This window comes from Acanthisitta chloris, unplaced genomic scaffold, assembly GCF_000695815.1.
Source record: "Acanthisitta chloris isolate BGI_N310 unplaced genomic scaffold, ASM69581v1 scaffold24521, whole genome shotgun sequence".
Classification (NCBI taxonomy): Eukaryota; Metazoa; Chordata; class Aves; order Passeriformes; family Acanthisittidae; genus Acanthisitta; species Acanthisitta chloris.
Genome location: NW_008655776.1, coordinates 24,506 through 38,541, shown reverse-complemented (window position 1 = coordinate 38,541; position 14,036 = coordinate 24,506). Strand labels below are relative to the sequence as shown.

At 40.3% G+C, this 14,036-nt stretch overlaps 1 protein-coding gene across 1 annotated transcript in view; it reads right to left on the bottom strand.

The window, feature by feature from the left end:
• Positions 1–263: 263 nt before the first annotated feature.
• Positions 264–14,036, bottom strand: part of LOC103811116 (E3 ubiquitin-protein ligase HERC2-like) — a gene marked incomplete at its 3' end in the record, with an annotated part of 38,112 nt that continues 24,339 nt past the window's right edge. The window contains exons 4-12 of the mRNA XM_009084066.1: positions 8,273–8,492; positions 6,579–6,679; positions 5,704–5,860; positions 4,388–4,559; positions 3,737–3,910; positions 2,535–2,723; positions 1,738–1,889; positions 768–925; positions 264–377 (exon numbers count right to left, since the gene is read on the bottom strand). Coding sequence (XP_009082314.1) covers positions 264–377; positions 768–925; positions 1,738–1,889; positions 2,535–2,723; positions 3,737–3,910; positions 4,388–4,559; positions 5,704–5,860; positions 6,579–6,679; positions 8,273–8,492 — 1,437 coding nt within the window. The remainder of the gene's footprint in view (positions 378–767; positions 926–1,737; positions 1,890–2,534; positions 2,724–3,736; positions 3,911–4,387; positions 4,560–5,703; positions 5,861–6,578; positions 6,680–8,272; positions 8,493–14,036) is intronic.

Genomic DNA, 14,036 nt, shown 5'->3' with positions numbered 1-14,036 from the left:
GTAATTTATATACCATTTTATATACCACAGAGGAATATATTTGCATAGTCATAATGAACATACTGTATATGCATGCATGGAAATATATCTGCATATGTGATATGCCAAAATGTATAAATGTACATAGATATTTCCCCAAAGGAATTTCAGCTTCAAATTCTTACAGAATTTAAGCCACTAGAAATAAGCATATCTGCAGAATCTCCTCAGAATGAAAGAAAGGTAAACTTGCTCAAAGTTTTAAGTTATATTTTGATACTAACCATTTTCAGTAACTGCAAGAGTCTGAGCATCTCCACTCCCACAGGACACATCGATGACTTTGAGCCCTTTCAGCCCCGTGACCAGCATTGGGATGGTCTGGTCTTCACTTGAACCTTCAACACAAAGTAGTTCTGTCAGAAGCAAAGTCCAGGAGGCCTGACACGTTCTTCTGGTTAGTTGGTTGGTTTTGGGTGTTTTGTTATGTGGGTGTTGGTTTGGTTTGGTTTACAGATTTGAGCTCCTCTATGGTTTCTAAGGGATCTCATACAGATTTAACCTAGTAAATAGCCTTAGCTTCACAAGGCAGAGAACAGAGAACACTGTAGATTTTTTTTTGCTCCTTATTTTCAGGTAACTCATAGAAATTTTAGTGGGTTTGAGACAACCCCTCCCATGTTTATTTCAATTCATGTGAAAGCACACAAGCTTCTCAAATCAGCTTTAGCTAAGTTGGATCAAGGATCACTGGAGACAGGCACTAAACAAGGCACCAGGTAACATACCATGACCAAGCCTGCCATAGTTCCCTCGCCCCCAGGTGTAGAGCTCTCCCTCAGCAGTAATAGCTGCACTGTAGGTGCTTCCACAGGCAATATGAACCACATGTTTCCCAGCTTGCTTCCCAGACAAAGCAGATATCATCTTGGGTTCCTCCAGAGGGCTGTTTAAAAAGAAGGGGACATGTTTCACAAAAGGTGATCTGAGGAGTACCTAATAAAAGGTGTGACAAACTGGTTTGAAACAATTGCTGCAATTCTACCTTTATTACTAGTCAAAAGTATCAAGATATAAATATTGCTACAAGCCAAAATTAAATTCAGATTGTCCAACAACATACAAACCACTGAAGGAATGTTTGATAAGTGACTTCTCTTTCCAACTGAATTCATGCAACGTTTTCAAAAAAATATGTGCCTATTGTTAAAAAACTATCCACAGTTACTCTATCTGAACAGTTAATTTCATGACACTGATAACCCTGGTATAGCATCTCTTTTGCTTTACAGGGAATTCAGCACTGGGGGAAGACACCTAAAATCTCTGAAACGCATTGACAGACACCCCACACACAACAGTGCTGGAGATGACTGCTTCTACACAAAAACAGGGCAAAAATGGAATTGTCTGACCCACGGGAAAAATGGAGTGATACACAACATGACTGCACAGAAACGATGATCCCACTCCAGCATGTGAGCCAATGTCCCACAGAGAACATGCTGTGGAGCCATAAATCCATGAACAAAAGTCCTAAGAACAGTGCAAGCACTACTGTACTCTGTCTACAAGTATTTCAGAAAGTAGCCTAAATACAGAACTGGGAATATTACAGAGAAAACACACAGGGAGAATGCAACTTCAGTCCAGCAACCCAGACCAAATGCTGAACATGCTCATAGACACCACAAAATCATTTCCCCCATGAATTCAAAACACGGGAAAAGAAATGTTAGGACAGTTTTTAATACATACACTGTATCCCCATGGCCTAGTCTTCCACCATCTCCACAACCCCACGAGAAAACTTCACCATTTGCTGACAAAGCCAGATAGTGATGCCCATCTGAGTGTGCTGCTATCTTCACAATGTTCCTGGACGCCAGGCTCTGCACCAGCTGTGGGCCCTGCCAGCCAACAACAAACAACACACTTACAAAAACTGCTTAGATTTTATAGTATTTGCCTATATGCAGAATAACCAGGTACAGTTTTCCTATGGCTTTATGAAAACTGTGCACTCAAATTAATGACACGAAGGTATAAAAAAACTGAAAAAGGTCAAATCCACTGAGTCTGAGAAGAGTAATGCTTTGAAGTTAGCTTGTAACCATCCTTAAAAGGACTTCAGTGTGCATGTAAATGGTGTTCAGCTGTCCTAGTGACAAATGCTGCTGTTACAGTATAGGCTTTTTCTTGAGAAACTGCACAGCTTGGGCACAGTTACATCACTGAAGTAAAATCTATTTCAGATCTGCCAATTTCTGAAGCAGTTACCAAGGTCAGCATAGCAATAAAAGCAATTATTATTGTATCCATAACCTCTAGCCTGAGAGAAATTACAGAAACCATATGCATTTCATCAAATCAATACAAGAGACAAAAAACACTATTTCTGAGAGCTCAAATACAGCACCATCGCAGCTCACACAAATCAGGATGTCTCCATCTGCTCCTCCAAGAAGCTGTAAATAGTTAAAGGAGCAGCAGTCTTATGCTATGAAGTAATATAGAAGAGCACAGATTTTTAAAACCATGTCAAAAACTCTCACCAGAGTATCACTGTTGTATGCTTGTGTATAAACTCTTCCATTTCTAGACAGGATCAGAAAACGTTTCTCTGCACAGGCGACCTGGACAACACCAAGGTTGGCCAGACCCTCACACTGGATTGGGCCACTCACATTAGCATAGTATTTCCAACCTATTAATCCCCAGGCAATGACCTCTTGCAGTGATCCCTGGAAAATAAGAAATTCTCTAAGTACTACTTTTCAAATACAAAACTTAATAAAATGCATAGAGCAGATTATTTTTTAAACATTTATATGCCAAATATACTCAAATGTCTGACAGTCATTGCTGCCAGTAGCCAATAAAACCTACCTAATTAGAAGATATCAAAAATACAGACTGGCACACATCAAATTCAGTTCAGGCTGGTACTGACTAAGCTATAAATATATCTACAGTATCTGTTCAGAGATTTTTCAAGTTAGGGAGTTTAGCATTTACTTTTTTCTTTATCTTTTTTAGTATGTCAGACCCCCAACATTTATAAAGTCTGGCCTTGAGACTTTACTCTGAAAAATACAGGGAACATCTAAAAATTAGCAGACTTAGATGCAGTTTGATAAGAAAGAAGAGTTCACAAACCACAGAATTGGATTTCAAGGATGACTGAAAAAGGGCTGAGGTGATAAAGTCTGGAAAACATGTCATATGAGGAAGGGCTGAGGGAATTGCATTTGTTTAGTCTGGAGAAGAGGCTCAGGGGTGATCTCATGGCTCTCAGGTGGGAGATGTCTGTCCTGCCAGGGCTGCAGGGAGAGGACTGAGGGAATGGCCTTGAGCTGAGACAGGGCAGAGTTAGATTAGATGTTAGGAATATTTTTTTCCCCTCTTAGGATGTTGAGGCCCTGGAATATTGCCCAGGGAGGTGGTGCAGTCACCATCCCTGGAGGTGTTTCAGAGGTGTCTGATGTGGCACTGGAGGGTCTGGGTTAGGGTTTAGTGGTTCCAGCAGTGACAGGTTAATGGCTGGACCTGATCTTGGAGGTCTCCTCCAACCTTGATGATTCCATGACTCTATGATATAAGATACCCAGGTAACACAAGCATAGGCCACTGAAGGTTACCTTGTGAAAATCAAAGAAATATGAAGCACCTTGGGAGGTGTTTTCCTTCCATGCTGGAATCACAGTTATGCTTTTAGGGGAAACACGTTACTAAATGTGAGATTGCAGACAGTTACCTTATGAGATGTAGGAGAGCTGCACTGTGGGGGCATACATGGGGTGGCCAGACGGTCCAAATGGGCCATGATCACCACAGCTGTTTGTCTGAGGTCGATCGCCAGCTCATTGTCCTGTGGCAAAGTCAGGTACCTCAGGAAACTTTCATTTGGACTTAGAGGGTAAGTCAGGAGCTAGGAAAAAAAAAAAAAAGAGCAGTTAGAAGAACATTCAAGGTGTATCTATCCCACAACACAGAGATACACGATATATTTTAGCCATGCTGAGTATCTGCACAAGTTTAAAAGAAAACAAATGACCTCTGAACATAATGTTTTGTACAGTAAACTTTCTTAAAATGCCAAACACATGTTGAGAAAATAGTCAGATTAATATAATAAAACTGATTTACTGTGTTTTATCCACTTCAATAATATTCATTAAGAGTCACAGTTCAATTAACTTCAAACACAGTGCTTACCTCTAACCACACTATGACATTCTTCCTCCTACCTCAAGAAACTCAAATGAAAAACCAAACAACAGTAGTGTACATACATCTTCCACAGAAAACAGCACTACCAGTTTTGTTTGGATAACTTTATTGCAAAGAGGCAAATGAAATTTGATTCCAACATAATGCTCCTTCCAAATCATCCAAGGGTCAGTACCTGAATCTCTTCCTCAGTATTGGGCATGTCTTTATTACATATTATGCTCTGAAATCTCTGCAGCAAAGGCAGGAGGGGTGCACTTGTTCCCTGTGCAGATCGCTCGTTATCCGTTTCCCTCGTCCCATTATCCCAAAGTTGAAGCAACAACATAACTGCAGACAACATTTGGCTGAAAGACAAAGTTAACACCTTCTATTAATAAGCATTCATGAAAACATTGGTTCAAGTTATCCAGACAACTCACTTTCTGCAATTTCAAGTTGGCAATATCAGACATCATTGCTTTTCATTTTAAAGGTCCATACACTTTGAGCCACAATTATTACATTAAACCCAAACCTGTGAAAATTACAGACACTCACAGCTCAGGCCATTCCAACAGACAGTGGTGGTTAGAAATCAGTGGCTCTCTCACCTCAGTGTGCCCCTCTGCACTGCCAGTTCAAGCAATATGGCAAGTGCCAAGTGCTGGTCTTGTAAAGGAATGTTTCCTGGCCCTTTGGTGCTGGGAGCTCCATGCACATCTCTGTTTAAAAGTCAAGCAACATACATTAACTAACAGGAAATAATACATAATTGTTTACCAAAAGCATCTACAACACCCCAGGAACCACTAAACTTACAGAAAAATATAAAATTGGTGATGAAAGCAACCAAGAAGAAAAGCCCAAATGTTCCAGACAAGATCAAGTTTCAGAGTGGCAGCTAGGCTTTAAAATTGCCCCAAGCTTCACTCTCTACTCTATAGCTCTAGAAAACATGCTAAGAACGTGAGAAACATTTTTCACTGGTGAAATGCAAAGGTGTTTTATGATATTCCCCATAAGCATGTAGTTCCAGTATTCAAAAGACAATTTCCAGTAACTACTGTAAAAAGGTAACTTTAAGCCTCCTTAAACAGCAGTGGGAAGCAGACGAGTGCTCCAAGTCCAACATGAACACATTTTCCCTCATGCACAAAAGTCTGCACTACTTTACTGCTCTAGAAAGGCACAATTAAGTGTGCACATACAGTATTACCAAAGCACTCTTCATGTACATACATTTACAGCAGAAAACACCAGTTTTCAGGTAAGCCTACACACAATGGTTCAGAATACTCCAATTCAGATGTTTCTTAAACAGCTAAAATAATTAAATCGTATTTAAAGAACACCACTTTATCAGCTAATTAATTTTTTGCTTGCTTGTCTAACAACATCAGAAAAGGAAAGCCATCTTTAATTTTCTATGCACTATGATGTTTATACCACCAGCTGCTAAGAGTTTGCCACGTAACAGCTTCTTCAGCGACGTTCAAAAAATAAACTTACCCAGTCACAACAGACCTTAGGAATTTAGTAGCTCTTTCTACCACCTCCAGCCACACAGAAGACACAGTCCCTTCATCAAAAAGGGATGCCTCTGGCAGAGCTCGCAGGGCATCAAGAGACTCCTGCAGCAACTCACTGCACAGGTCTGCATCTTCACCTGCGGAGCACAGCAACACTCACACCCCCATCCTCACAAAGTTACACCACTCGCTGGACACAGTATCTTGTGGATGTTTTTCTAACTCAAGATTACAGTTTCCAACTTTCACATGAACATTTTGACTGTAAGATTATGAAGAAGTCTTCACCAAAAAACCCAAACATTCAGAAAGGTGACAACTCTACGACTTTTAAACCAGCTCATCCCACTATGCACCCACTGAGGAAATCAGAAGGACTAGGGCTGGATGGACAAAGAGTGAGCCAACACCAACCATCTGAACAAACAGAGCAGACTGAGACAAACAGGTAGGGCAGAGTGGCACAGGAGACAATTCTGCCAACCTCTGCAATTTGACAGTCGCTGACGAGGACACAAACTATACATCAGTTTCACTCTCACTAAACTGATCTTGCCTGAGGAATAAATCTAACTTTCATGAAATCTGATATTAAAACATACATTCTATTCATGACCTCCCAATTTGCATTCCTAAGCATAAAATATCCCAGCACAGCACAACACAACACAGGTACTGGCTTGGCTGGCTTTGAGCAGCAGCAGCACGGTTGGCCACACTACCACACAAACACAAAATGCAATTATGCAAATCTATGATTTCCAGATGTAGAGTTCTATGCAAATACTTCCCACACCCAGGAGCTGTCTGCCTTCTAATGAAGAACACGTGCACTGAGCTCCAGAGCAGCCCTACCTGACCTCCAGGCTCTGCGCAGGAAAGCAAACGCGAAGGAAAGTGCTGCTCGGGATCCAACTCGGGCCAGTCCTTCTACACCTTTACCTACAGGTCTTGGGCTGAATAAAATCAGATATGCACTGTTTCAATGTAATTTACATTATAACAATATATATTCGTGTTAGCAGTATTTTGTCTAACTTACATTCAACAGTTTTATAATTTAGCTACATGCATGCATACACAATGACACGATTTTGATTTGTAGAGAACTGTAATTGTCTCTGGGGAATGAAGGTGATCAACAGCAAAATGTCAGCAACCAAAATTCAACTTCAACTGCTTCAAAGAACAGGTTCAACATCCAACATCCAAAAGCTTTGCAGAGGCAAAGAAATAAACTGGACCGCTCTAATTGAGTGCCATGAGAGAAATGCACATAGGTACCCAGAGTGACATGATGATGCTGCACTCAAAATACACAAGACATTTCATGTACTCATTATTTACTCAGAAAGTTCAGATGTTTAGCTAATTTGGACTGCATAAACCAGTTTATAGACTATTTCTTTATGGATCTTCAATTACTGATCATTACTTCCACGTATTTTGTCATTTCTTACCTTTTCACTCAAGTGTCAATGGTACAAATCTCTTCCTGCACTTTCTGTCTGGTATGTGTAAGGAAGAGAGATGGCTTCAACTTCCCTTAACACCCACTGGACTCTATATGTATTTCCCTGACCTTTTCATGCCATCACATTAATTGAAGAAAGCTCTCCTTTGTACTTGGCAACAGGAGATTCCCTCCTGCTTCCACCACTGAGCCAACAATTCTGTTCTCTTCTGATGTGAGATTACAAAGAAAGTGAACTGCTTAGGATTTTTTTTTCAGAAGAGAAAAAAACTAAACTGGCATTTTCAGCAATCTGATGACTTAAACATAGCAGTGCTCTTTTTAATCAGAGCTGAAAAGCAAAATTCAGACAACAGTCTATTCAGAGAAAGGTATCACTGTCAGACTCTAATCCCATAATAACTAGTCGTGATATCTACTCACGCTCTCCTTTCATACCTGAAGTTAGAGACAATCTCACATGGCTTCCCTAGCTTGTTCTCTCAGACACCAACCTTGTTCAGCCACTGAACAGTTTCTTTAATGTCTTACCTGATAATTTTTTCTATTTTTACGTCTAGATAGTTATCTAGACATGGAAAACAATCAGTCAATTTCTTATTCACTTGGTTCTCTTGAAATAGCTTCTGCTGAAACATACAATTGCAGCATTTCTCACCCAAGCTAAGGGAAACCATGCTCAGCTTCTATGCAATTGTATTTTAAATTTATTATGTGCCTTAACTGAGCAAATGTTAACAAAAATATATTAATGTCATTTGAACTATGTAACTTCCATCAGCACCATCTCTGAACAGGCTTCTCCACATTTTCTAGCTGAGCAAAACAAAAGGAGCACTTGGAGAAAAGTGTACTCACAGCTCAAAGAATACTAACTAAAGCAATGTGCTACAATAAAAACCTGCCAGTACAGACACACTGTAGAAGAAAGCACTTAAGAAACCATATTTCTTAATGGTCCTTCACTGCTAATGTTTCACAAGGAGGAGTAAATCACATTAAGCTCTCATACACAGGCTGATAACCTTTCTACAGGTTTTCTAATGTAGTAACTTGTTTGTGCACGTGTCATTACCTTTTCTTATCCACAGAAGGCAGAGGAACACTACTGCTTTTCCACTTCACTTTGACATTCTCTTGAAGAACTGCTCTGTTGAGTGCAATGAAGTATCTCTCCAGGATAACCAGCCTCTGCTTTAGCCTCATAGCTGAAAGGGCTGTGGTAGCAGTTTGTGTGGCCAGAGTTTGCTGTTCCTTCACTAGGACATGAAGGCACTCCTTCAATTCATTCACATCTGAGAAGCAGAGAAAGACACCGTTTTATGGGGGTTCATCTTTGCTATATACAGCAGCAAGAAAAATCAAGTCCAATGGAAAACTAAACTGACCAGAAGTCTGGACCTCAAAACCCAGTGAAACTCCCTGTTTCCATGTATAATGTGCACATTTCTAATCACATACCTAAACAGGTTAGCTTAGACAAAGGTTATTATCAAAACTGGGTTTGTGTGAACATATCTGAACTGTCATATTTCAAGCCTGAAATTAAAACATCACAGGAAATATGCATTTAAAAAAAAAAAGTTACACAGAAAATTCTTATCACCATCCAACTTCAGAGTCAGACTTCTTTTATGTGCAGGCAAGTCCCCTGCAAGTCCCAAGGATATGTTTTCATTTTGCACCAATTCACATCATTTTAAGTTCCTCAGAAGTTATAAGGCTACTCTCAGAAGCTCCAGGATCACTGCCAAGAGCTGCTAAGCTTCTGAAACAAATAATGTCAGAAATTTGAGTTGCTTGCAAGTACTATCAGCAAATAAAAGATCTGGCTTATGTACCAACACTAGAAAATTAATTCTTCACTCACCAGAGAAGGTATTCAACAGCCTAAAAGTCCTAGTATTCTATTAACAGATGGCAACAAGTACAATGTCAACAATAACAGCAAAAAAAAATACCACTTTAAAATAAAAATTTGGAAACTGTCTTTTTATATTCTCTGTAGCTTTAATTCCTAGGACCAATAGCAATGAAGTGCATTCTTAAGGGGTTCTTTTCTGTCCCTTCATTAACAGTCTGGTCACTGGGCCACCCCACTCTGCTTTGCTCTGAATTGCTGCACTTGTCCCTAAGCCAACCACATTTGTTGCCTGGCTGCTACACAGAAGTTCCTTTGTTTTAACTCACACCTGACTCAGGGATATGAAAAAACCATATGTCTGCATATATATAACAGGACTTGTGAGAAGATGGACACATTCTTTAAAAACAACAAAACACCACCCCAAAACCAGCAATTTTTTTGGAACAACTGCCTCCAACCTTTTGAAATTTAGACACTTCTATGGCAGTCTCTAGAGTTAAAAATTTTACCTAATGAGGCATAACTTTTTTTGCAACGGTAACTGTATAGATTATTTCACTGCTTTGTCCCCACCCTGCAACACCTCCCTGTGCTCCCTGCAGAGAATTCACCTTCTCTGCCCCATGCACTGCCCATTATGGTTTGCTGCCAGACATCACCCCCAGCCTGTCCTCAACACCAACATCTCACCATTTCACAGTGTGCTACATTCCTAGCCCTGGGGCATCCTTCACCTGACTCTGAGGAACAACTTTTTTCAACAGGAGTAGATTAAAAAGTGTTCCTTACAGTCTAGACTTCTTAAGACAAAAGCCATAGCAGCAATTATACACACTGACTCAAGCAACAAGAAATATGACAAAACCAACCAGAAATTTGACCAAAAGCCACACTGTCCTCAACATCAGCTCTATAAAATCCCCCAAGAGCTCTGTGGCACAGTTGATTATCAACAGGTTACACACATACAGTTTCTCCACATCAGTGTAACACACAAAACAGAAGTCTACCAAAGGCATGTTTGATTTCCTTGGTTTGGCTTTTAGGATGTCCCTTAACACTATGGCCACAGAGGAGGTTACTCTGAAGGTTTAGTGGATGACTGTATCAGTTCCAGTCCAAAGCTTCAGTACCTCCAGGTTGAGCCAACAGAAATTTTGTTTCATTAAATACAATTTTGAGGGAAAAATCACAGTTGAGGTGTTGGCATTGCTCAGAACATCAAAGCAAAAGTTTCCACAAAATATGCTGAGGCTGCTGCTGTTATCTTACATGTGCCTTAACCTTTATTTTGCAAGCAAAAACACAAAAAAACCATTTTGCAGTATGTTCGTCAGGGTATCACAACAGAGCATGGTCAACACTGACATCCCAGTTTCATGATCCCTCTAAGCAAACCATCAGAAGACAAAAATCAAGACTTCTTTCTTCTCTTCCTGAACATTAAAGTCCTATCAACCTCTAAACACCACCAGGCTACAACAACAAAGTATGAAGTGACCATGCTCCCCACTTCACAAAGAGACTTTGCTTCACATTGTTCTTCTTGACAAATTATTTTAGCCTGCAGATTCATTCCCCATATTATGGTCTCATGTACCTACAGGAATAGCAAAGAAACAGTCCATGAATTAAAAAGAAGGCACTTTAATCCATTTGGGAGGAGAGAGGCTGCATTTGGTGCTACAGAGAACAAGCATGAGGTGCTAGACTCAGCAGAATCTGTCAAGTAATACAGAGCTACAACACTCATCCTTCCTGGCTGCAAAGTCATCTAATAGTGGACACCCTCTAAAATTATTTCTGAGAGTTGAAGGACCAGATGTAAAAGCACCTCATTTCAAAACAACACACTAATTAAACATATGTCATGGGCACTGCTGGAAAGAAACACTTAGGACAGGCAGAGACCACCTAGAATCCTCCAGCATTTACTTCATGAGGAGCTTGTCCTACGAGTCTACAACTGCACACCTCTCAAAGCACTCAGCCACAGTGATGGCCAGGTGTTAGAAAGATAAATTACTTGTCAGGAAGATAAATTACTTGTCAGTAGAATTGCCTTGTTAAGGTGTAGGGCTCAGCATGCTTCAATGATCTCAGAGCTGGGGGGAGAGAAGGATCTAACACTGCTAGTGCACAAAAAGAATCCAGAATTTACAGGCCACAAAGACATTGGGCAGAACACCTAAAGTAAGGAAGAAACTAAAAAGCCAGCTCAGCAACTATGCTGAAATCAGCTGCAACTGGATAAAAGATAACTCTGCCAGGGGGAGATTGTGACCACTGACTCAAGAAACCCACTGAGTCAGAAGAAGAGAAAGACTGAGCATGGAGACTAACCAGCATGAGAAGAGAGACAATCACTTAACAAACAGAACACCAATTAATAAGAACTCTGTAAGTTCCAGCCAATGAACTGTGAGTTCTTTGTTGGCCGAAATGTACGAACAGTATAAAGTTTTGATGACTGGGGTCAGCCCTTGGTGGGTTCCCACCTAGCTCCTCACTTTGGCTGTGCAGATTGGACTGTGCTCCAGGCAGAGAGCCTGAGCTCAGGACAGCAGTGCTGAATCCCAAGGGATTCTGATGCAGCAGGTGAGTCCTGTGAGTGGCTGCACAGACAGACCCCTATGGCAGCACATCCAGGGTGTGCACACTGAGCAGCACCAAGGACAAAGCTGTCACTGCACACACACGAGACTGTGTCGGAGAAAAACTCCCACAGCAGCATCTGCCAAAGTCATTCCTAGTGATCAGAATACATACCGAGAGCAACCTGTAAGATGCTCAACATCCTACCCAATCTGAGAGGATAACTGGCTCGTTCGACCAAAAAAAATAACATTACTCTAGGTTTGGAGTACCTCAAAGTGCAATTGTTTTCATACAGAAACAGTCTGTAGTTCCACACACTATGCAATGTTTCACAGAACAAAACCTCACAAACAACAGCACTTTTTAAAGGGATTTTAAAAGCAGATTATTTTGCTTTCTTGTCAGTGAAGTCAACAACAACAAAATTAAGACAATACAAGAGCTAGAAAAGAATCAACTAAAACTCTGTCTTCACTTTTTATGAAGAAAAAGAGTTAGAAAGAATTCAATTTTCAAGCAATTAGCCCTAAAATCGCAAAGTCTTTCTATTCAGAAACTACTAATATGAATAACTGCCAGGTTGCAATATACCATTTTCAACAGTAAACACTGCATGCACATTTTTTTAAATGGAAAATATGATTTAGCCTCACCAAGATTCAACCCACATAAAAATAACCTGCATAAAGAATAAACTTCAGTTTACTGGATTTAGTTGTAATGAAATTATTTTTCCCCCCTTCTCTCCTTGCCTTCACAATCTCAAATGGCTACAATTTTAGGAAGGCTTTCAATAAAAATTAAATAATTGCAGTCTTAAATATTTTATACACTCTTCTTTAGCATTTCAGGAATGCAAAAGAAACTTCATATACAAAGGGTAACAGAGGCTCAAACAGGTAATAGTTGTCGTATAACTCAGACATCTCAAAACTGAACCAAGGAGTGTCACCTTCTATTAAAAGCAGCACTATTTTTAAGTGAGATATAGCTATACACTTCCTCATTTTAAATTTTTTCTTATTCCATAATTTTACAGAAAATTCAATTCATCTTTAGAAAGACTTAAATAGACTCAACCCAGAGAAAGTGATTTCAATGAACCCTCAATTCTGAGCAACACTTACTACCAATGAACTAAAGGGTCTAATGAGAGAATGGCTTATTAATAGTAACGATTCAAATTTCATCTGAGAAGGTTACAGGGAACTCTTTAAACCAAACTGTTGCTATGTCACCACACCAGGCCTTGATGCTAACCACCCCTTGCACTGCTCTGCTCAGCCAGTCACTCTGTGGAGTGTGGAGACAAACTATTCACCTAATCTGTACCTGCACTGGAGGAGCTGAAATCAAACCACAACAGCTTAAATTCTCAAACCATCAGCAGAACACTTAACTGACACCTGCAGTCAGATATGTTGCTGACTGCACTGGAGACAGGTAAGGGTTTTATCATCTTCTGTCAGAATTTATCATATCTCTCCCTCCTCTCAACAATTAACACAACTACACGTCTTCACTTCTTAATTCCTCCTGCCAAAAGTTCTCTGCATTAGAAGGGAAAGTACCAGAAGAGTTTAACCCAGACCATTTGATAGAGCAGCATTAAGAAGTGACACATTAATTAGAAATTCAAGCAAAATGGGACAAAACAAGCAGCTGAAAACAGCAACGTCTCAAACCAGCTCAGCCCCAGCCAGAACACCAACCTGGCGTGGCCCAGGACAGACAACCTGTCAAAGGCATGTTTGCTCCTGCTCTGGCAGCTCCAAACCAAGCAAATCAGCACACTGCATAGCTGCTAAACACTCAATTCATTAGCTCCTGCAGGGAACACCTCAGGCTTCGCACTGGTAAATTAAGCACCTTAAAAATGCAAATATCAGACTGAAAAGTTTCAAGGACTTAAGCTGAGTCACAAGCTTTAGTAATGGCATATCTAGATGTTACAGCATGGAGAGATTTCAGACCTAAAAACACATTTCAAACAGAATTTGGCACGAATCTACTGTTATAATGAGCACACATTCCTGTCAGCAGCAGAACTAATGTGCTCTAATTTCCTAGAGAACTTTAGATTTTGTCTCCTCATTCCCCTCCTACTCCATGGTATTTCCACTGGACAAAGAGGAGCCAGAGGATGCAGAGGGCTTGGCTTAACAGGCTCCTAATGACCCTTCAAGCCTCTGGAATGAGTGCATTCAAAACTCAGAGCAAGGGCAAAAATGCCATCAGATACATATAATTTCCTTCAGAAACAAACTTAAATATGCTCTCAACATTACTTTATACCAACAAGGAATATAATGCCTGAAGGGCATTTGGCTTTTAGCTTTCTTCTGTCTGCTCCAGTGCTCCAGAGATGACCATC